The 20,920-nt window shown below is 39.9% G+C and overlaps 1 protein-coding gene across 1 annotated transcript; it reads right to left on the bottom strand.

The window, feature by feature from the left end:
• Window positions 1-473: 473 nt before the first annotated feature.
• CENPC (centromere protein C) lies at window positions 474-19,142 on the bottom strand. Its single transcript, XM_059817819.1, has 18 exons — window positions 19,128-19,142; window positions 17,332-17,378; window positions 16,072-16,133; window positions 15,721-15,818; window positions 15,013-15,103; window positions 14,690-14,909; window positions 13,554-13,757; window positions 12,563-12,939; window positions 11,063-11,912; window positions 10,399-10,437; window positions 9,075-9,148; window positions 8,085-8,153; window positions 6,752-6,856; window positions 5,836-5,934; window positions 3,080-3,175; window positions 2,608-2,762; window positions 2,016-2,106; window positions 474-550 (listed from the first exon to the last, which is right to left on the bottom strand). The coding sequence occupies exons 1-18, from the start codon at window positions 19,140-19,142 to the stop codon at window positions 474-476; spliced, it is 2,769 nt and encodes a 922-aa protein (XP_059673802.1).
• Window positions 19,143-20,920: the final 1,778 nt, after the last annotated feature.

Raw genomic sequence — 20,920 nt, 5'->3', positions numbered from 1 at the left:
AGCAGCCCATCTCCTAGACAACAATTACTGGAACGAAAACAGCATGGTCCTACATTTAAATAGAGATTATGCTAAGCAGTTTTGTACCAGGCAGACATTAAGACTATCAGATGTTAGCTGAAGATGTCAAAATTTTTTCAAGTGCTAAGCATCTTTAGGGAGATTAAACATATAAATACAATTTGGAACAACAATGTGTTTTAGCCACAGCTTTTATGTGTCTGTCTTTGGATGACACAAGAACAGTAACTGATGCAGAGTGAGGCCCTTCGGTATGTCGTTTCAGTTTGATAGCAAACTACCGAGGTTCTTGTGGGTTTGTTCTTAACTCTTCTTATGTTGATTTCAGCTGCTCTGTATTAATTTGTAATGTTAAGCTGGGCACACTCAAACACTTTTTGTACATAAGAAGAATTTCAAAAACATATAAAAGCTGGAAAAGTGTTTCAGCAAACTTTTCTGCAGAAAGTTCTTCACCTGTCTTTTTTGAGTTGTGTGAAGAGAAGAACACTTTCTTCATTCAGAAGATTACGTATGTTATATCCATTTCCTACAAATAAAAACAGGAAAAAAGTGTTCTTTAGAAGCCACTGGCAATTTTTGAAGTCCTGTCCTGTCTTCAGCCAAGTGCATTTTTATTTCACTTATTTTAACAGAAGGAACATCAGCCCGTAATCTAGGATGCCACTTTTACAGGCACGTCATTGCATTTCAAAGAGATAACAAGGAATACAGGTAGTGTCATTTATTTTAACCTGTGGTAAGAATAAAGTGCATCTTTGCTGAGAAGATTTTTACTGAAAAGAATGGAACAGGCTTGAGCTCTCAGCTCTCAAAACTCACAAGAAAAAGTAAATTCAGTCGCCTTAAGGTTAATTTATTCCTATAGAAAATCTCCATAAAAACTGCACATGGAAACTTATCTGCAGATCTTCACTTGGGATTTGCATACTAACATGACCACAAATACAGAAACATCTAAAAGCCAGTGAATGTCAGGAATGAGCATATACAGCCACACGTGATGAATTACAAAGAGATCACCCACCACAACCATTGCATTGCCCATCCACGCATCCTGAGACAGGCCATCAAGAAGCAGGGAAGAATGGAAATGAAGTATAGATCCTTATGGCCATACATAACTTTCAGCAGTTCATACAATCTGCTTTCCCAAAAAGCAAACTATAAAATTGTCTCTGCAGACCCCTAAACGTTTAAGATTAAAACAAACACACACACAAAAAAAAGCTTCAAAGCATCAAGCATTAATTGAACAATGATTGTTCTATCAGGGTTTCATGGTGAAAAGTTAATGGAAAAACAAATGGTAGCCTGTCATTTTCTAACGCAGTCTCTTCACAAGAAAGCTGTACAAAAGCTCTCTGCAGCTTCCCAGACAGCCTGCTTTACAACTACTACAAACTCTCCTGACTGGTGTCTTACCCACTGAAGGACAGCTTCCCATATGGAATTCATTCCACTTTTATCTCAGAAGGGCAAAATCAAGAGGTGTCTAAATTCTCAAAAACCCACCTGAGTTACAACCCACTCAACAAGACATTCCCCACCTTCTAGATATCAAGAACAAAGCGTAAAATATGGTGAACTGATCCAAATGGATTTTTGTGACTTTACGTCAAAAAACCAACAGATGGTGACCAGAACAATTACACCAACTACCACTGTATTAAGCTGTCTGCGAAGTTTCCCCAACATTATAGCTAGGCACAGAACCAAAATACCAAGAGAAATTCACTCTTAGAACTTGGTAATCTCATCAAAAACTTTGAGGCCAACTCACATAAACGAGCAGTGTTTGTATCACTGCATTCAAAGGTTAGGTCATCAACCCACGTTCAGTGTTGGGTCACATTCCTTTCTTCATAACCCTATACTTTCCCACTCTCCGTGCAAACTTATCTCTTCCCATCACGCAGCTCAGTTTTGTTTCCTAGCATGCTAATTCAGTCTCATCAGTCTCCAACAAAATGGTTTTAAACACATCTACTTACCTGCTGGAACATAGAAGAAGTCCCCTGTCATCAGATAGTACGATGTCTTATGTAAGGTAACAATAATTTTGCCGTGGATAACATGGAAAGCCTTAATGAAAGCCAAAGGGTTCTAAGATCAGCAATGTTTCCTTTGCCAACATTTAAGAAAGTTATCCAAGAAAACATACTCTGTTTTGCATACACGTCGTAACAAAAAAATAAAAAACCAAGTAAGCTAGCAGAGCTGCAATCCCTTTTTCCCACCCTGCTGAAAAATACGATGCACAACTTAAAAGCGAGGTGGGGGCCAATTTTATTTATTTGATACTTCTATCCTGCCTGCAAGGTCCAGACAGTAAGCGTACACGGACATACAGATTTGATGTGAAGCAAAGCAGGGCAACGTGCATGCAAAGCACCTCTACCAAGTGTCTTTGGTTATAACTCATTTCACAACTGAAATGATTCATTAACGTTTCCTGTAGTTATCTGCATTATAGGGGGAAAAAAACCCTGAAAAACCCGTCAACTTCGTATGCTACTTCTAACCATTCTAAGATTTTCTGTTTGCATAGTCCATTTTATAAAAATAAGGAAAAAGCATACTTACTATTGTATCCATGTGGACAAACTGGTGTCCCTTTTCTTTAAATGGTTTCAAAATCAATCTACCGCTGGCAAAAGCAGATGTATTCAAATTTTTATATATTTCTACCGATTCATCTTTGAAGAAGCACGAGTGACTGCTTTCAGTGTTAACACATTCTACAAAAAAAAAGGTCCTGGAGATTAACATTGATGCTAACACATAATTAGTGTTGTTACTTGCTCACTAACTACTTATTAAATCATATGTGTTACATACGGTATCAGTGCAATACCCCCAAGAGCTAGACTCAATATTTAGCTGAAAAATCAGGACACTTTTTGTGTCTCCCTTGGAATTTTCTCCAGAAGAGCAATGAATATTTCAACAGCTCACCTTTTTATGCTCCATGTGGCATGAACAACTTTTTTTCTTATCAGTCTAAACACTTACTACAGAATTCAGAAAGGCCCTTCCTCACATAACCTCAACTCACCGAGAAGTACTTCCTCATTTGTTACTGGGTCCAGTACAATGGTTGGCTTAGAAGTATCAGCTAGGGTGTGATCCAAATTTGCAGGTATCTCACTTCCTGAGGAGACAAAAAAACCAAAACAAAAACAGAAAAATAATCACTCTACAGTTTAAAAACTTAATTGTTTAGCCACCACTTTTCCACAATTTTAATTTCACACGTAAGTACTTAAATGTGTTTTATTAAGTGACTAAACAGACTGAACACACTTTCTTCAAATAAAAGGAAACCATCCATAACAATTCTTTGAAAATGTAATTTCCATTGGAATTATTTCTGTGTGTAATAGATAAAGGGTCTCTAAATCCTAAAGAATTTTCCAGGGGAATGCTAACTATTTATCCTATGCTATTAATGACAGTATTTACTCAAAAGTATTTGCATTTTAAGACAAGTGCTTTTTAGCAACAGATGCTGAGAGGATATTAAGAGAGAATATGAAATACATGATGAAGTATGAAGAACAAGTTCTTTCTGTTTACCTACTGCTGACGGGCATCAGGAGACTTAAGAGATAGTGTTCAAAAGAATAAGCACATGTTCAATTTTCCTTTTCTCAAGAAATACCATTACAGGACTCTGGCTGTAAGTTGTAAATCAGAGAACTATTTCGATAATAAAAAAGGATTTTTCCAGAGAAGGAAATAGCCTAAGAGTTGATGACAACCTTACGCTTTTCAAATAGAAAAGAGACGCTGGAGAATGTTCACAACAGAACAAATATCCCAAAGCTCTCTTGCAGAACTCTCCTAAGCAGACAATTTTAGCTCCACACTGCACAGGATATTTCTTGAAATGCAGTCAGAAGAAGGATGTTAAAGGCAAGCTAGAGCACTTTATAGGCACTCATGGCTGCTTAAATACTCTTATGCCACGACAGTCAGGAATGTTTGAAATAGCTTTGTTCCAACATAACCATCTCTCTACAAAAAGAAGCAGCAACAGGTGCAACTCTGTAGCTAAAACCGCAGAATTTTTATTGTATCAATAAAATTTAGGAATTTGTCCTAGAAATTCTACTCAGCTGATGGTCCTTATATGCATCACTTAAAATTCAAGGATGCTAGCGAAAGATTATCTGTCAGGACGAATGTCTGTTAAAGAGGAAATCCATCACTTCTGGAAGACAGCTCAAATGCACCTAAAGCAACCAATAATTCTTGTAAGATACAGTATGAACAATCACTACCAGCTCAGGTTTACGTGGACTGCAAATGATTTATATTAAAACATAAACTGTGCTTAGATCAAAGGTTGATCTAGACCAGGATCCTGTCTCCTATCAATGGCCAAAAGCAGGTACCCCTTCCATCCCCAAAAATGCTATAATAGAGTAATGGCACTTCCACGGAATACTTTCCACCTCTAACATGGAGCTCACACACTTTTTTTAGAGCTATTAACAGTTAAGTCTTCTGTGAATTTATCTGGTTCTTGCCTTGAATATACATAAATATTTTTATCCACAGTATTCTGGGGCAGGGAGCACATAATGACAAGGGCCATCTTATTTTGTTTGAAAAACCCAGCCCTCGCTATCTTCCTTCCACACCTTCTAGTTCTTGTGTTTAAAAACAAACAAACGAAAAACCCAACAAAACAAACCACAATTTATTTCTATTCCCATTCTCCATATCACTTGTGATTTTACAGGTTTTTCTCACACCTCTGCAGTACTCTCTTCAGGGCTGAGGAGCCTTCACCATATAGTTGCTTCTTGTACAGAAGTCCTTCCATGTTTTTGACAAGCTTTCTCTGAACCTTCTCTAGTCCTACTACTTTCTTTTTGAGGTAAGGGATGAAACTTACATGCAACACTGCAGAAAATCAGAAATTTATACCAACATTGACCGTTTTCTTCCTTATTTCTCTAATTATTATTTCGGCCCTGATTTGTTTTAGAAGTGTGTCAGGACCCTATGGCATTTTCCATGTTTGTTAGCATGTTTTATTTGTTCTATAACTTCATATAGAAAAGTTTTCATTTCAAACAAAAGCTCTAGACAGTCCCCGTAAAGAAATGTCCTTTAGCATCAAAACGTCTTCCACAGAGAGCACAGCCAAAATACTGTGGCTTCTGGACTTTGACTCCATCTCCCTTTTCTGAGCACTACCTACATATTTATTATCTACTGGCCATGGAGGCTTTAGCACAGCTTCCTGTTCCGGCCCACTTTTAACCATTTTATGCACTGTTCTTAAAGCTCTCTCTTCACCTACCTTGTTATGGTTTTGTATTTAACCTACAATAGCTTAAGACTCTGTTGACAACGTATGCTGCCTTTTCAGATGTGATAATACAGGTATCAGTAAAACGACCAGAAGTGTTTATACCTTAACTGTGCATTATGAAACCAAACACATCCGCATCATTAATCAACAAGATGAACAAGGACAGAAGTACAGTTTATTTTCTTCAGCCCCTGCTTTAAAGGCACCACAACACGTCTGGATATGTCCTGTATCTCTTCCTTTCTAATGCTGAGAAGTTAAAAGTTTTTACAACAAGATTATATAGCATTGCTGTACATACAGTCAGAACAGGTTTTTCCACATCAGATCACATTAACACATCTCATTATAAAATTATTTTCACTGAGAGAGAGAAACAAGGTTTTTACAAGAGAAGAATCTTACAGCAATAGAGTTTTTGATTACAGGTGCTTGGTTTGGGGTTTTTTTAAGTATCAAAAGGAAAAAAAAGTCTGTGTTCATACTTGTTTCACGTCTTTTCTGCTTTTGACCAGCCTTCCTCCGCTTAATCTTCCTGTCAGGTTCTGTTTCTGGACACACTATTCCACTAATCACAAGCCCTCCTGAAACAAAAGAAAGTTAAACAACGTTCACTAACTCATAATATTTTTACAAGAATGCAGACTTGCACAACCAACAAGCATTTCAGTTGAGAATATGTTTCCTTGATGCTGAACTTTTCAGATAGCTTCAGAAAGCCAGGACAAGCCAAAAAGCTTTTCAACACCAAGTATTTTGGAGTGCAGTGCCACTTGAGACTTTCTGAAAAGAATTTGATCATACGTCAGTCAAAGAACATTTCAGAAAGCCATGACATGAGAGTCTATTTTTAAGACAAAATATCAATTTTAGGGACACAAAGAAATACTATTTTCAAGCAGACTAATTCATTAGGAAAGGACCAAATTAGGCTGAATTGTCAGAAAAAATCCCTGAGAACAAGATATATTCTATCATTTAGGGAATTTAACACTGAGACTGGATAAAATATTATAGTATCTGCTCTGGAGAACAATCTCCACACTAAGAGAAATGCTCCAATAAATGATCCAGTAGGTTGTCTCTTTTTCTGGTATCATACAGAATCTTTGATGTAATAAACCTACAGTACAGAGAAACGGTTTTGTTCTTCCCTAAAGAGATAAGGCAGGGCTACTTAACATGCTCTGCTGATACTATTTCTACCTGACACCGGAGTACCAGGAGAGAAAAAGACTACAAAGAAAGATGACTAAATAGCTGGAGACCATAAATAATCTACTTATTTAAAAAATTACCAAAGAGTAAACGTCTCAAAGCTTTCATGGCACAAGATCAACCCACAGATTACTCTTTACTGTGCTACCAGGAGAAAGCAAATAGGTATTTTGGAACTCATACCTGAAGGCCTCATCGTATAGTTTACACGCTCGCCTCGCCAGTATTCCAGAGGTCTTAGTCGTATCCTTTTTGTCCGACGAACATTAGGTGTGTTGGAAGGCATTACTAATTTAAAGGATGAAATCATTCACATTAAGTATGAAAGGAAGATTCAGAAATGGAGAACATTAAATATCCTTTCCTGTTGTTCCGTATCAGGGGTCAGCACTTCCCAGCTGACACTTATATCACATTGCTATCATGACAGGAAAAGGGAATCAAGTATTGCCAAAAGCCTTCTTTTGCATACATCAGTGTTTCACTCTCCTTTGTCTTGAACAGTCACCATGCTGACTTTACGTTAGATTTCATTCTATATGTCTTGGTGAACCACTGTGATACGGACATGAGGGGCTAAAGCACAAGGAGCAGCAAACACGCTACAACTGTGAAGACAAAGCTCTCAACAAAGACTAAGAACCCTGCCTAAGTCTGAGAGATTTCACTACCAACAGCGAAAAGGCACCGCCTTGTTATGGCAAGAGTAAGAATCTGGAAGAGGAGGGGCAGCTTAAGTCCCATCTCCAAGGTCCAGAAGAGCAGCACTTTTGCCAACAGAAACCCCACATGTTTCCAAGACTTCTCAGATATTTATCTTCAGACTTATTACATAGTCTCAACTTTCAATTTTTCTAAGCTGCCATATCTGAGTACATTAAGATTCCGTATTTTAAGAAATATGGAATGTTTACGGATGTTCGTAAGAAAGAATAAAAGCCCCTTAAGAGTTGAGAGCAAATTAGTCAAGAATATTTAAATGCTAAAAATAAAAATGGTAAATAAAAAACTTGCTGAAATAGGTTTTGAAGGTAGACAACCACAGTGTTGTACATAAAATAATAATGAAGGGAATGAAAACAGGCTAATATAGGACTACAATCAACTGCATGCCCATTGTTCCATCCTATCCGGACTCAGACAACCACAGAGGGCAGGTTAACTGCACCCTCAGTTACACTGTGTAAAACTGATTCAAACTCTTGCTGCTCTCACTGAACTGTAAGCAGTGTCTTGACTCAATATTAAATGAAAAATGGAAATGGGACAGTTAAAAAGATAATTGTTGAATATAGTAATAAAAAAATAAACAAAAAAGAGTTTTTAAAAGTAACTTAAAAATTAGAGCAGGGTTATAGCACCCTGAAGAACTAACAAGCCTTATCTGTAAATACTTACTAACACATGAACCCTTTTCTAGGTGTTTTCCTCTGTCTCCTTCAGCAAGGTTTACATCAAGTTGAAAATGCATTTGTATTTATGCACTTAACATTAATATATTTAAAAATAATCTTACCGATTTTATGCCTTGCTATGCTGTCTGACAACAGAACTCTTACTTGACAATTCAAGTCTTCAGAATTATCTGAAAATACATTCCAAAAAACACCATTATAGGCATTTACTATTTCTGACTTTTTTTTTTTCCAATACATCCACTAGAAGCAACCAATGGTAATACAAGCAGAAGTCCCAATGTTAGTGTTCCCACTAACATTTTTTTCTTTAAACATATATGAAACCTGATGTAGATAAACAGTATATATACTTAGTTTTTAAACAGCGTAAGCTTGAAAAGTACATGAAAACTACACATTCAAGTAAATGTTCCTCAGACCCATCCCCCTGATAAAACAAACATCGGCAGATCATAACTAGGTACATATTTTTATTTATCAAAGTGCAAGGTCATTCAGCTTTATACCACTCAAGCCTAACTTTAGAACAAACTTCTTCCCAGAACACACACAGAACGAGGTCTCTGAAGAAAGCATTGCATGAACTAGTAACATTCACAACTGGCTCTAAAACACTAACAAAAAGACTTTCTATCCCCAGGGCTCATATTCATTATGACAATATGTGCAACTTATGTAGGGAAACTTAAAAGAAAACCGAAGTATTTTTGGGCGAACAGGCCACAATTCCATAACGCTGTACAATTTGGTCTAGGGTGGCCTGAAGTGATCGTGTATAGTACCATCACACAGCAACACACCAAACTGGTACAAACTGAGTCTAAAAAATTTGTTCAAAGTATTTTGGAAGAGTAACTTTATCCTGGTAGGCTTGATGCCAAACCATGTAGTGCTTGTCCTTCCAAAGCTAACACAATGTAAAGCTGGCATACTATATCACGTACGTGGGCAGAAATGTGACCACAGCCAATACAATCTGTGTGTCTTATCCTGGACAACCAGAGTACAATAGAAATTACTGTTCCATCAATTACAGCTTATAAGAGGCTTATACATAAAATGCAAGAAAATATCAAATTTAACATTACCTGAAGATGTATCATCCTGTTCACAAGGCTTACTTCTGGAAGCAAATTTATCACAATGTTCTAGAACAGGCCCACTTCAAAGGGAAGAAAAAAAAAAATACACCTGCTTGAATATGTTTAATGTCAATGGAACATTACAGTACTACCAAGAATAGCAAATTCAAGTTTTTTTCAGATCATGGAGGGTGGGGGTTTTTTTCCCTTCTAAACATCTGTCTGTACCAATTAGACCCTGAAGCAAATGACTGCTAGTTACGAATCACAGGTCTGAGATTCATCAGCTGCTCCTCTACTCGGTCATCAGACAAACACACCTCCTCTCTAAACAGGTTTCCTAAAAATCTTGCAACTTCTTTTTCTTTTTCCTCCCTTCCAGAAGAAACAGACCTTCTCCTCTCCTCTCCTCTGTAGCATTACCTTTCAATCAATTTTCCACAGACCATGTTTATAGAAGTGCTTTAAAAAAATGTTCTGCATACTCTAAGGAAAGGACAGTAAAATAGTTTGTAATTGTAATATGTATTCCGTCTTAAAATCTCCCCCATAAAATGACAATAATTAACACGTACGTAACTCCACCAGAGATTCTCTAGCAAACAAATCACTCATAACAGGAGTTCTTGTACAGCCTTAGCATCAGTACCCCAACCTTTCCTCCTTTCCCCATCTGTGGCTGTGCTTCATCACTGCTTTTACCGTACCAATGAAGTTCAGCTGTGATCCACCTAAACTCCAAAAGATGCACTTCAGTGCTAGATTAGCAAACCTACACTACAAGTTTGTCCAATTAAGTCTGCACTAAGCTCACATAGTAAAAAAATAAAATTTTCAGTGGAACTAAAACATAAGAATTTAATAAATTCAGACTGCCACTCCTGTCTGCTTTGTTATTAAGTTCCCATCCCGTGAAGGAGAAGATACGTGCATATCTACGCGCACAAACAAGAGTTTGGGTTGTAGATACAGTTCTATACCCTACTTAACAGCAACTTTATTAGTACAGTTGTTATTAGTTCTAGGAGCACTGGTATTTCTGTCCAAAAAAAAAATAAAAATCACACACTAATGTGGAAGCTAGCCTCAAAGGAAAAAATATCCCCAAAGGCAAGAAACTTACTATGACCCCTTACTCACGACAGGAGGAAGAATTTTACTAGTTTATTAACTGTATTAGCACAGTATTTAAACACCTCAGGCATGAATCATGATCCCTTTTCTACTAGATTCTTCACTACTAGAACACAGCAGTACCAAACAGCTGTTCTGTCTCAGTGGGGCAGAAGTGGGATTAAATGTGAGTCTTACAGACAACTCAGGAAATTACCTTTCATGACTCGTAGCCTTCTCAGCTGCAAAGGCATCTCTACAAGAGAAAAAAATATTATTCTTACATTTACTGTTAAGTCAATTTTACTTACTGAAAGGAACCTGTAGGTCAATAATATTACATACTGAACAGAACCATAAAAAAAACATTTAAAAAAAAATTTTAAAAGCAATGCAAAGAACAGTGATTAAAAACTCAGACTGGTTAAAGAAACTTCCTCTTTTGATTACCAATCATTAGTAAAGCTACTTGCACAAAAATAAATATAGCTGAGTAATTAAACACTGTATTTTCTCAATTTATAAACAAAGTAACAAACCTGACAGTGAAGTTATTCTATGGGTGGTGGGGTTGTATGTGCATGTGTGTCTTTTTTTGTCTTTTTTTTTTTGTTTTTAAACTGGATCTGCTACTAAAGTCTCAGAAGAACACTTGAAAAATTCCAGCGCAAGTTTCCTTATCTAGAAGCAGACACCGGATTTGGCACCCACCTTTGAAAATCGGATGTAGAGAACACCACTTGGTTTCTCTATTAGCTATTCAGCCAGCCCAAAACTGTCACACAGTTCGATTGGGCCATTACTGCTTAAAAGTTAACAAGATGTTTTTAATTATCTACCAAGTTATACCACCCTTGTAAGGAATTGCATAAAAAGCTTACTGTAGTCCATGTTGCGTGTTACGTTTTCTTTTGTTACTTTTTATCTTCACATCTGATAACTTCTGTTTCTTTCTTGCCACATCCTGTAGAGAAGAGCTGTCAGAATCCGCTTGAGACTTGATGTCCTCAGGGTTTGAGCAAACACCTTCACTGGTTCTGCGATAAATCTTTTTGGGTATCTTCCCTGAAGACGTAGCTGACAACTGTCTCTTTTCAGAATTCTTCACACTGTCTGTGAGACGCTGTAGTGCTTTTACAGGAGTTTTGTTATTTGCACCACCACATGACTCCGATGTGTGCAACACATTTTTAGGCTTTTCAGACTTAGCCAACTTCTGAATCACGGAAGTCTCTGATTTCTGATGCAGGGGTGAGGTAAAGACTTCATTCAGTTCTACAGGCTCTCTTTCGAGCTCTTCTTCACCGGGTTCACTGTCAGAACTCTCCTCTCTTTGTAACTGGGGCTTTTTATTACTACTTTTCTTGCCAGGTTTTTTAAGCTTCTTCCTCGGACCTTCTGCCAGTCTCTTAGCTACTGTATCTTTTGGAAGTTTCTGCTTAGCAGTTTGTTTCTTGTGAACTAAATGCTGAGAAGCTTTTGAAGCCGACTGCAGATACTTGGAAGACTTGAGACTCTTTTTTGGAGAAACAGTCCGCTCTTGCTGATGCCCAGCTGAGGGCAAAGGCGAATCCTCACTGGGCGTCACCCCTGTTTTACATTGTTCTGCATCAGATGCTTTTGTTTCCAACCCAGACCATGACAACATCAGTTCTTCAGCTTCTGGTTTCGAGGACGTGTCCTTTTTTCGTTTGGGAGAGTCTTGCCTAAGTGCATCCTTTTTAATCTTTCCTATCAATACACAAAACAGTTCGACATTAATACCTTTTCCCATTAAACCTGAAGATATATGTTGGTATCTGAACGCGTAAAAATAAACCAAAGAATAAAAAAAAAAAAAAAGTATCACAAAACCAGATTTTTCCCTGATGGTTAAAAGAAGGCTTTCGCTGAACTATCGTGTATGAAAAATTCAAAACAGAATTTTTGGTGTACTTTCAGTATTTCGCAGCAGAACAAAAGGGCAGAAATGTTACATTCAATCTGCTTTCCAGTTTTCAGCACTTCCTGCTACAAAACTCTTCTCAAATAATTCCTAAGAACTGATCCCCTCCAGTTCAAAGCACATACCTTAACCTCCTTTCTACAGAGAGAGGAACAAAACCTTGTGGGTACCTACCTTCTTTGTCTGCTCATAAGAAAATGCAACACTGCTAACTTAATTTTTAATGTCCTAACAGGAAGGGCTGGGGGCGGGGGGGGAAGAACAGAAAAAAAACAAAGAGTGAAGACACTTTGTCTCACTGCCTTATATACACCCAAACCTAACTGTGCAACTGAAACATCAATTAAGAATCCATTATTTCCCAATAAACCACCACAACAAAAATCTAGTAATATGACCTGGAAGGAGAAGTCTGAAGACCTGTTAAATAACTTACCCGTATGAGTACTCTTTTGCCTTTGAGATTTAAGGACCTTTCCTTTACTGTTAGAGACTGGATCTGATTCTGAGGTTCCTCTGAAGTCATGTACTCTGACATCCAAATCATCAATTTTCTGTTTAGTAAGTGCTTCAACCTGTACTTTTCTGTTCTTGCCTTTCTTACCCTCTGTCTTCTCCTTTTCAGAGGGCTGAGATTTAGAAACAGGAGTTGCAGAGCCACCTTTTTTTGATTTTTTGTTCTTATGGGGTATTGAAAACCAAGAATTAAAAGATACATTTGATTCATCAATTAAAAATTCACATTCATTTTCTATTTCTATATCTTGATCTTTCACAGGAGGAGGTGATGGTGGCGATATTGAGGCTGAATACCTAAAGAAAGGAGGGACAAAGTATTCACATCATTTGGGGGGGCGGAAAATTGACTTTCAATCTTGCAAATCTAGAACACTCTAGAATTCCAAAACACGCTACAGGACATTCCTCGGAAGAATTGTTATAAAGTGCATCATTTATTGTCCTTTAGCTTCCAAAAAGAGCTCAAGGCCTGCTTCTCCTTGCTTTGGCCTCATATTCAAACCTTGTTATTTCTCAGATGCTGGATAGTCAACTTCCTATCTAAGCGGTCAGATCCATATTAGCTCTGAAGAAGACTACTTGATCACTGCTAACTTCAGAACCACATAAGGTTTTCCTGAATCCTCCAACCTACCTATCAAAACATCCCAGGCTCAATCTGAAACACTATTCAACAGCTACATAGGATTTTACTGGCAGGCAAAAGCAACAGCACTGTTAAATCCTAACAGCACAGAACTTTGAAACAACTATTCAAACCCTTTCTCAAGTGGCATTTTTCAGTAATGTTGGACTATCTCAAAACACACTCTCAGACCATGTTTATAGATAAAAGGATGTTGCTCCAGTACTCAGGACTGGGTTATTTTACTAGCAAATTACCTTCCATATTAAGCCTCAAAACAAACCTTTTCCCAAGAGTTCCTGTTGCTACAGCTGCTAAGACGACCGAAGAGAAACGCCTCTCTTTCTGTACAGAAGACGTTGCAATAGATTCTGTTCCTTTCACGAGAACAACCTGCTCATCTCCCCCAGTCTGAGGTCCTTGCAAATTTTCAACTTCCACATGGCTCTTCACTGCAGCAGGAGTATTTTGGTCATCAAAATGTAATCTATGTATGAGAAACAGCATTCAAATACGATGTTATAAATCCTGAGCGCACATTAAAGTATCGTGTGGATGGACAGATGCTCTCATTTTCTCCTGCTGACAGTGTCTCATTTCTTATGAATGAGCTTCCATTTGGTAATTTGCTGGAACACAGGTTAGCGGTACTACTTCCCAGCACAGTAGCAAGTGTCCAAATCGAGGAGGCAACATGGGATCAGCTTGTGACTCTTGATCAAAGTCAGGGCTGCTCAGCAAGACAAATTCCTAATTTTAGGAGAATGCGCTTCAGAAATTGTCAGGTTTCCTAGACCCTAGGTGCACGCTCTTCCCAATGTCACTCCATCAACGGGAGTCAATGGGATCAGTGTCAGTCCCTCTCTATGATCCACCCCGGAGATTCAGTCCTCCAGGAAAGCAGAACTGTGGCCAGGACTATTGGTCGCTATTGCAGCTGGGCTTCAGGTTTCCCAAAGAGCAGATAATGATCACAACTGAAGTTGTTCTACTTTATAGAAAACATTTGTATATTCAGAGAGAGAGGAACAAATGACTGCTCGTCTCTGCTCTAGCAAATTTTTTGTTAACTTTTAAAGTCAACACTGTTAATAGGATTCACTGAAAAAGTCTAGACTATCTGGGAAGCTGATAATTTGGGGCACTTTCCTGCGAAAATGGAGTTCAAATCTATTCTGACAGGCTTCCTGCACTTGGGTACTGCACTTTCGGGAATTAACCCTTATCACCAGAGTACTTAATACAAAACAATTCTGCCCTTTCTAAACGCAGATATGGAACTTTTCTAAAAAAAATTTTTGTTTTATTTTTTTACAAGTTCACAATCCAAACTCATAAATGATGGAAACCACTATGTTAATTTACCCTAAGGCGGGGGGGGGGAGACACAACACCACCACCACGTTCAGCTCTACTTACATATGTACAGGAGAACTTTTTGCTTCCTCCACAAGAAGAGGTGATCCAACAAACCCATCATCATCCTCAGGGTCTGAAGATATGGCAGGACTTTTGCATAGTGCTTCAACATCTTTTAAGATATTATTTGTTTCTCTTTGAGACACAGGAGACTCTGTTTTTTTAGAATCAGCTACGTAATCGTGTATTGCAGGCTTCAGGGGTGATTCATGTGACCATCCTGCAATATATATAGAATAGGTTTAATTCTTCTACTGAAAACCTTACAAAATCCAAAAAAATAGTTACCCAAAAAAACTTAATTCAATGATAGTGCTACCAACCTCTGTTGCTGACTGTTTTTAGTGGTGATGCGGATAAGGACTCTGAAGAATTACAGGCTGTTTTCACAGAGTTAGTTAACCCTGCCTTTGGCTGTCATAGTTGATAACAAATAATGAGACAAAGTAAAATATTTGATAAAGCAACAGTATTTTGACAAATATAAATTTCTACAGAACACGATATAATTTCCCTCCCTTAATTTCTACTCATTTGAAGGACAGTTCTATTTTAACTAAACACTTCAATTTTCTGTCACGTAAGACTTTCCAAAACTAACCGAAAATTTCAAACAGGTAAAACAGTGTGTACAGTAAAAATCAATTTGCAGCCTTGAACAGACATCCTGCTAGTCCACAGGCAAGCTATTTACTCTTTTCATTAGAATGAATTAATTTAACAATTTAATTCACCTTTATTAAGTCAGGCTGAGGTTTTGCAAGAATTACTTTGAGATTATACCGTATTCTAATATCAGACTACAGTAAACAAACGCCATTATAAAGGATGCGTGTTCTCAACACTGCCATTAATAGAATATCCCATGTATCTATTACAGAAGGTTAAATTACAGCCTATATACTGATACAAGTGACATATGGAGCTTATTCATTCAAGACTCACACAGAACTAAATCCCACAGACCTAAACTTGTGCCCAAGTGAAACTGTACCCAACGCTACGTTGTGACGCTGCCATAACTAACTTACCCTCTGGCTCTGTATTGATGTCCTCTTCTCGTTTCTGACAACAGGAGTTGAGCAATGGGTTGCACTTGGAGACCTTATCGTAAGATCACTGCTACAACCTATAAAGAAAAGACTATAAATAAGGGATTCTTGGAATTGTCCAGGCTTCATTTATTTTAACAAGTTGCTAAGGCTTGTTAAGGTCACAAAAATCCAAACAAGAAAGAAACCAGCTACTTGGGAAAAAGATTTTATTTTTATCCATTTTATCTCTATTTTTTATTTGTTCATTTACCGCTAAATATAATACAAGGAAGAAATGATTTTTTTCTTTAACCAGCACATTAAGCAAAACACCAAATAAAACCTTACTTTCAAAACAATCCTGTATGAGTTTCAGTACGTTTTGACCTGGCCGGACATCAATCTTATTTCTAGAAAGAAGAGGGGAAAAAAAAATATTTTCAATCAAATACTAAATGTTCCTATCCCAGCAATATAAAAGTAGTAAAGCTCTTACTACTTAATATTTTAGATTATTATTTCCACTACTCCCAAGTTTAATATATTTTACCTACTATTTCCACGCAGATATCTGCAAAGAAACTTGTCTAAATAAGGATACCAGGAGAAAAAGCCCCACTGTCACAGAATATGAGGAGGATGAAGAAATCTTTCTACATAAAAGAAATCATACAACTACTGCAACAGCCCTCAGGTAAAAGAGCTTTGGGATGAATAGAGATTCTCACTTGAAATAAATGGGTTTGTTTTGTTTTTTTTTTTAAAAAAATATATCAATCCTCAAGTAACATTTAACATTGCCTGCACAGTGATCCAGCCTCAGCAGACACAGAAACAGGTGCAGGCTGCATGTCTATCCCTTCATACAAGGAGTCCCCCCTCTGCTTCTTTTGCTACTACTTATCCACAGTTATTCTGTACTTCTACAAAAGTTTCAGCAGCCAGAATTGGCTTGAGGTGTCAAATCCGAACAGCTCAGCTGCGTGGATTACTACTTCAAACGTCCCCAGGGCAAATGAATATGGCAGCAGTGATCCACTAGCCAGACCATGTTGATCAAACCCAAAATAACAAGAGAAAAGCCATGGAGTACTTCTTCCATAATGATTATTAAATGCCTTTAAAAACAGGTAATTTAGTAGATTTGGTAAGCTCATAAAATGCACGTCTACAATTGGATTGCAGTAACAAAAAGCTCACGTACTTCTGACATGCCTTTAAAGAAGGCTACAGCACTGCAAATACTCAAACTCATCTCTAACATTTACCAGCAAGGGCCAAATAAGCTAGAACTCTGCGTGGGCTTCATTTCTCTACCTCTCGAAAGGCAAAATGTTTGCATAGACTACTGCTTCCATGCTCAGGCAGCCTAGTCAGGGGTAGCTTAGGTATAGCCACACCACAGACTGCTGCCTCAGCAGAGGAATACAAAGGAAACCCCAGCACAATTTACTCCTCCCACCACTAAAAAATACAAGAAGTTTGGGAAACATCATAAGATTGGTTTAATGAGATACACCCAATAGTTTTGACATTAAGCTCGGACAAAAATCAACACAAGTTTTCCCAACAATCGTATCTAAGAATAAAATTTTAAATGTAAATTACCCTCCTCCATGGCAGAATCTTGCTCTGTAGTCTTTTTTAAAATGATTCTGTGAAGAAACAAGAATCAATTTTTACTAAGCATGATGACACTCGACAGAAACACAAATAAGTGACCAAACTCCTGTTTCTCGTGTAAACAAGTCTCGAGGATTCTTGATCCATCTGAAACTGGTGGGAGTTATTGCAGCCCTGTTTTTCTTAGAGCGCCGCCGCAGCCACAACCCCTGTAACAAGTGCCAGAAATTCAGCTTTCCTCAAGAACCATCAAGCATCTGTTGCACTAAAAGTCAGAGAGACTTACAGGAGGCTTACATGACAGAAATCACAGAAAAACTAAGGATTTGGTTAATACTTCCGTGATGACTACAGAAATAATCTTTTTAAGTAAGGAAAAGGAATGAACTACCACAAAGCAAGCTAGGAGATAACCTTACAACACATCCACTGCTCTGTGAGAACTGCTCACACGGAGATTCTTACCCTGTGTTTGTCACAGGCCAGACCACGTTGACAGGCAGTGAGAGCACTCAGCTGTTCCGTGGTAAAACTAAAGCCTCGATTAACTGCCAGCACTTCTTCATATATTTGAACCCTGAGTACAATCAAAGTCATTCGAATAGCAGACGTGACTCCAGTCATCTATTACCCCAACTACAGTAGTAATAATTCAAATGACAGTACATTATCAGCGTTGCTTCCTATGCCGACAGATGAAATAAAGCCTACAGAGCTGGGAACAGGCAAAGACTGTAGAGAAGAAAAAAAAAAGAAGGAAGGGCAAGTCAAGAGAAATAAAAGAGCTAAGCAGAGTGCAGTTTTTCACCAACATGACAAGAAAACCTCTCAAAAAAATTCCAAATGTTTGGCTGAAAAACACTTATGACCTCATCTTCGCTTGTGTAAACTGGAATAGAGCGTATGTGCAGCGTGGAGATTATCTAGTCCTAATACTACAGAATTCAGCACACTTTTCCTAAGTTTGCCATACTGACATTACTTTGCGCTTCTTTGCGATTCCTCTTTGGATATGACTTCTGGTAATAAAAATAACCAAAACCACAGAAGGCTTTATTCCACTGCAAATTTTCAACATCAGCTTCAGATAGCAGGAAGAAACTCTAGGTCACGCGGGAAAACGACTGACCACAAGTCATCGCTTCAGAAACTGTGCAGAACCATACTCCACGGCAAATCAGGCCCTCAGGCTTAAACTTCTTCCCCTTGCAGCGGAGAGCAGTATAATCAACTGGCAGGCAACCTTTCGTGTGAGAAAATGAAAAGTTCCTGGAAGGGATCTAAGAGAGCTTTTAAGTTTGCTCATCGTGACGTTCATCCCCCGCTACACATAAAGAGCTTTTAGAACTTAAGCTCCCCGCGCACCCCCGAGAGAGGCCGGCAGGAGGAGGAGGAGGAGCAGGGCTCTGGCATGTCTCCACAAGCCACCGGTTCTCTACGCGCTAACCGGGGACAGGGAGATCTCCAGAGACGAGCGACCGGCGCAGCTGCGGGCAGCCTCCGGGAAACGGGGCCCCCACCGCCGCGCCCTCCGGGCAGAGGTGCCTGTGCCGGCCAGCGGGGCCACGCGGGAGGGCAGCGCACTAGCAGCGGCCCCGCTCTCCTCAGGGGGAAGCGGAGGACCCCCGCAGCCCCACCGCGCCCTCAGGGCGACCCCGCGGGCCCGCCCGCCCCTCAGGAGCGCACTGAGGAGAGGGCCGCCCCCACATCGTTGCGGAAGGGAAGGCCCGCGGCCCCCAACACCCCCCCTCCGCCACACCGCTTCCCCCGCGCCCTCTCACCAAGGCCTCCGCCATCCCGGGCCGCCGCGAGGAGGACGAAGACACCCCGGCGGCGGGACCCCGCCGAGCCGCCGGGACCCCGCGCCGCTCCCCGCGCCCCGCCTCCCGCCCCGCCGCTTTCAAACCTCGGGCGCCTTCCCGCTGCGCGCGCCTGCCGGCGACGCACAGCGCGCCGGCCACGCCCCCTGCCCCCCGCCCCATTGGTCGGCGGCCGCTGCGCGCCAACGGGGCCCCGCGGGCCGTTGTCGCGCCTGCGCAGGAGGCGGCAGCTCCTCCCCTCAGCGCCTCAGCGCGGCTCTGCGCGCCTGAGGGGAGGCGGCTGTACCCGCTCTGCTTTCCCTCAGCGGACAGGCTAGCGCGAGTCCCCGGGTTTCTAAACGCTACAAAAATCTACAGTCACCGCTGGGCGGTGGGCAATTTCGTCTTTAAAAGATTGGTGGAGAGCTCGACGATGAGCGAAAACAACCGCTTGAAAACGTAACGCCACAACATCCACCGTATCTTAAAGCATCTGCAAAAGACAGCCCAAAACCGCGGTTTTAAGCGATGCTTTTCATCGCGCACGGGCAAGCAGTGGACTAAGCGCTGGCTCATCCTCATCAGCCTTGCCAAGCAAAGGTGCAGGTACCCACGGTCATCAACTTTCCAGCAACATTCAACAGCAAAGTCAAATTCCGCCGTTTATCACAATCAGTAGAGAACATGTACAAAAATCTGCAATTTAGCCAAAATCTGAGAACAGGTACCTGTCCCCAGCCACGTTTAATGTTGACATGGAGAATTTACTTGTACAGATGGAGCTGAACCCCTCTTCTGCCAGAGTTGGCTGATCTAATCTACCACAGATCACCTCACCGGCTAATTATGTACTCATCTTACACTTACACACAGCTGAGAAACAGAAAAGGCCATGAAGATGTTCAACAAAAAACAAGCCAAGCCTTTTTTTTAAAAAAAAAAACAACATTTGCTTTGCATTTAGTAGCAACCAGCATTGAAACACCAAGTCTTGTCAGCCCCAGTCTTTATTTCTGGCTTTCCCCTCAGTGGTCAGAAAGTTAAACATCGTGGTTCTGTGAAATTGATGAAAATGTCACCCCTCCTTTCATCAGGACCAACATTTCCTTCCTGAACTACTGCCTCCCTTCACAATTTCTTTAAATGCTTTGGTATATTAGCTCTTTCACAGTGGAAGTCATCTTCATACACACACATCGCAGAGCTGATTTATTCTTGCTAGTTATAAACATAGGTAGATTTATTTCCAATATTGCTTTTAGTGTCCTGTAATCCCCCTAGCCATTTGCTAGAGAAAGTTCCGCTCTGACATTCTCAAAGTTAATCCACGCTCCCAATGAAAAATTTAAACTTTATTTCAGAGGCAGCTGAGCACAGTCTCCCCCCCAGCAGCAGCCCATGAAAAGGCCAGTGCTGTAAGCCATAAAAAGCAGGCTTTTCTACCGTGACCTCCAGGTGAGAGCCCTCACAGTACCAATGCACTTTTGCACCAGCGTGCTCATCATTTGAATGTCTCCCCTCAAGCAAACTCTAAAGGAAAAGATCCTTTCAATCCCTGCAGTCTGGTTCCCCCCGTGATCACACGCCAAGCAAAGAGCTGGCGGTGTGTGCGCTGACCTAAAAGCAAGTACGGAGAACTTCCTCTTCGAGGTGCTGCTTTTCCCCCGTCTCACCAGGGCGAGTTCTCTGGCTAAGGCTGATACGGAGCAGACTGAGAAAAACAGGAGTGGGGGGGAAAGAAAAAAAAAACCACCGCAACAGAGGATATCCAGATA

This window comes from Gavia stellata, chromosome 5, assembly GCF_030936135.1.
Source record: "Gavia stellata isolate bGavSte3 chromosome 5, bGavSte3.hap2, whole genome shotgun sequence".
Lineage (NCBI taxonomy): Eukaryota > Metazoa > Chordata > Aves > Gaviiformes > Gaviidae > Gavia > Gavia stellata.
This window is presented reverse-complemented; position numbering and strand designations above follow the sequence as displayed.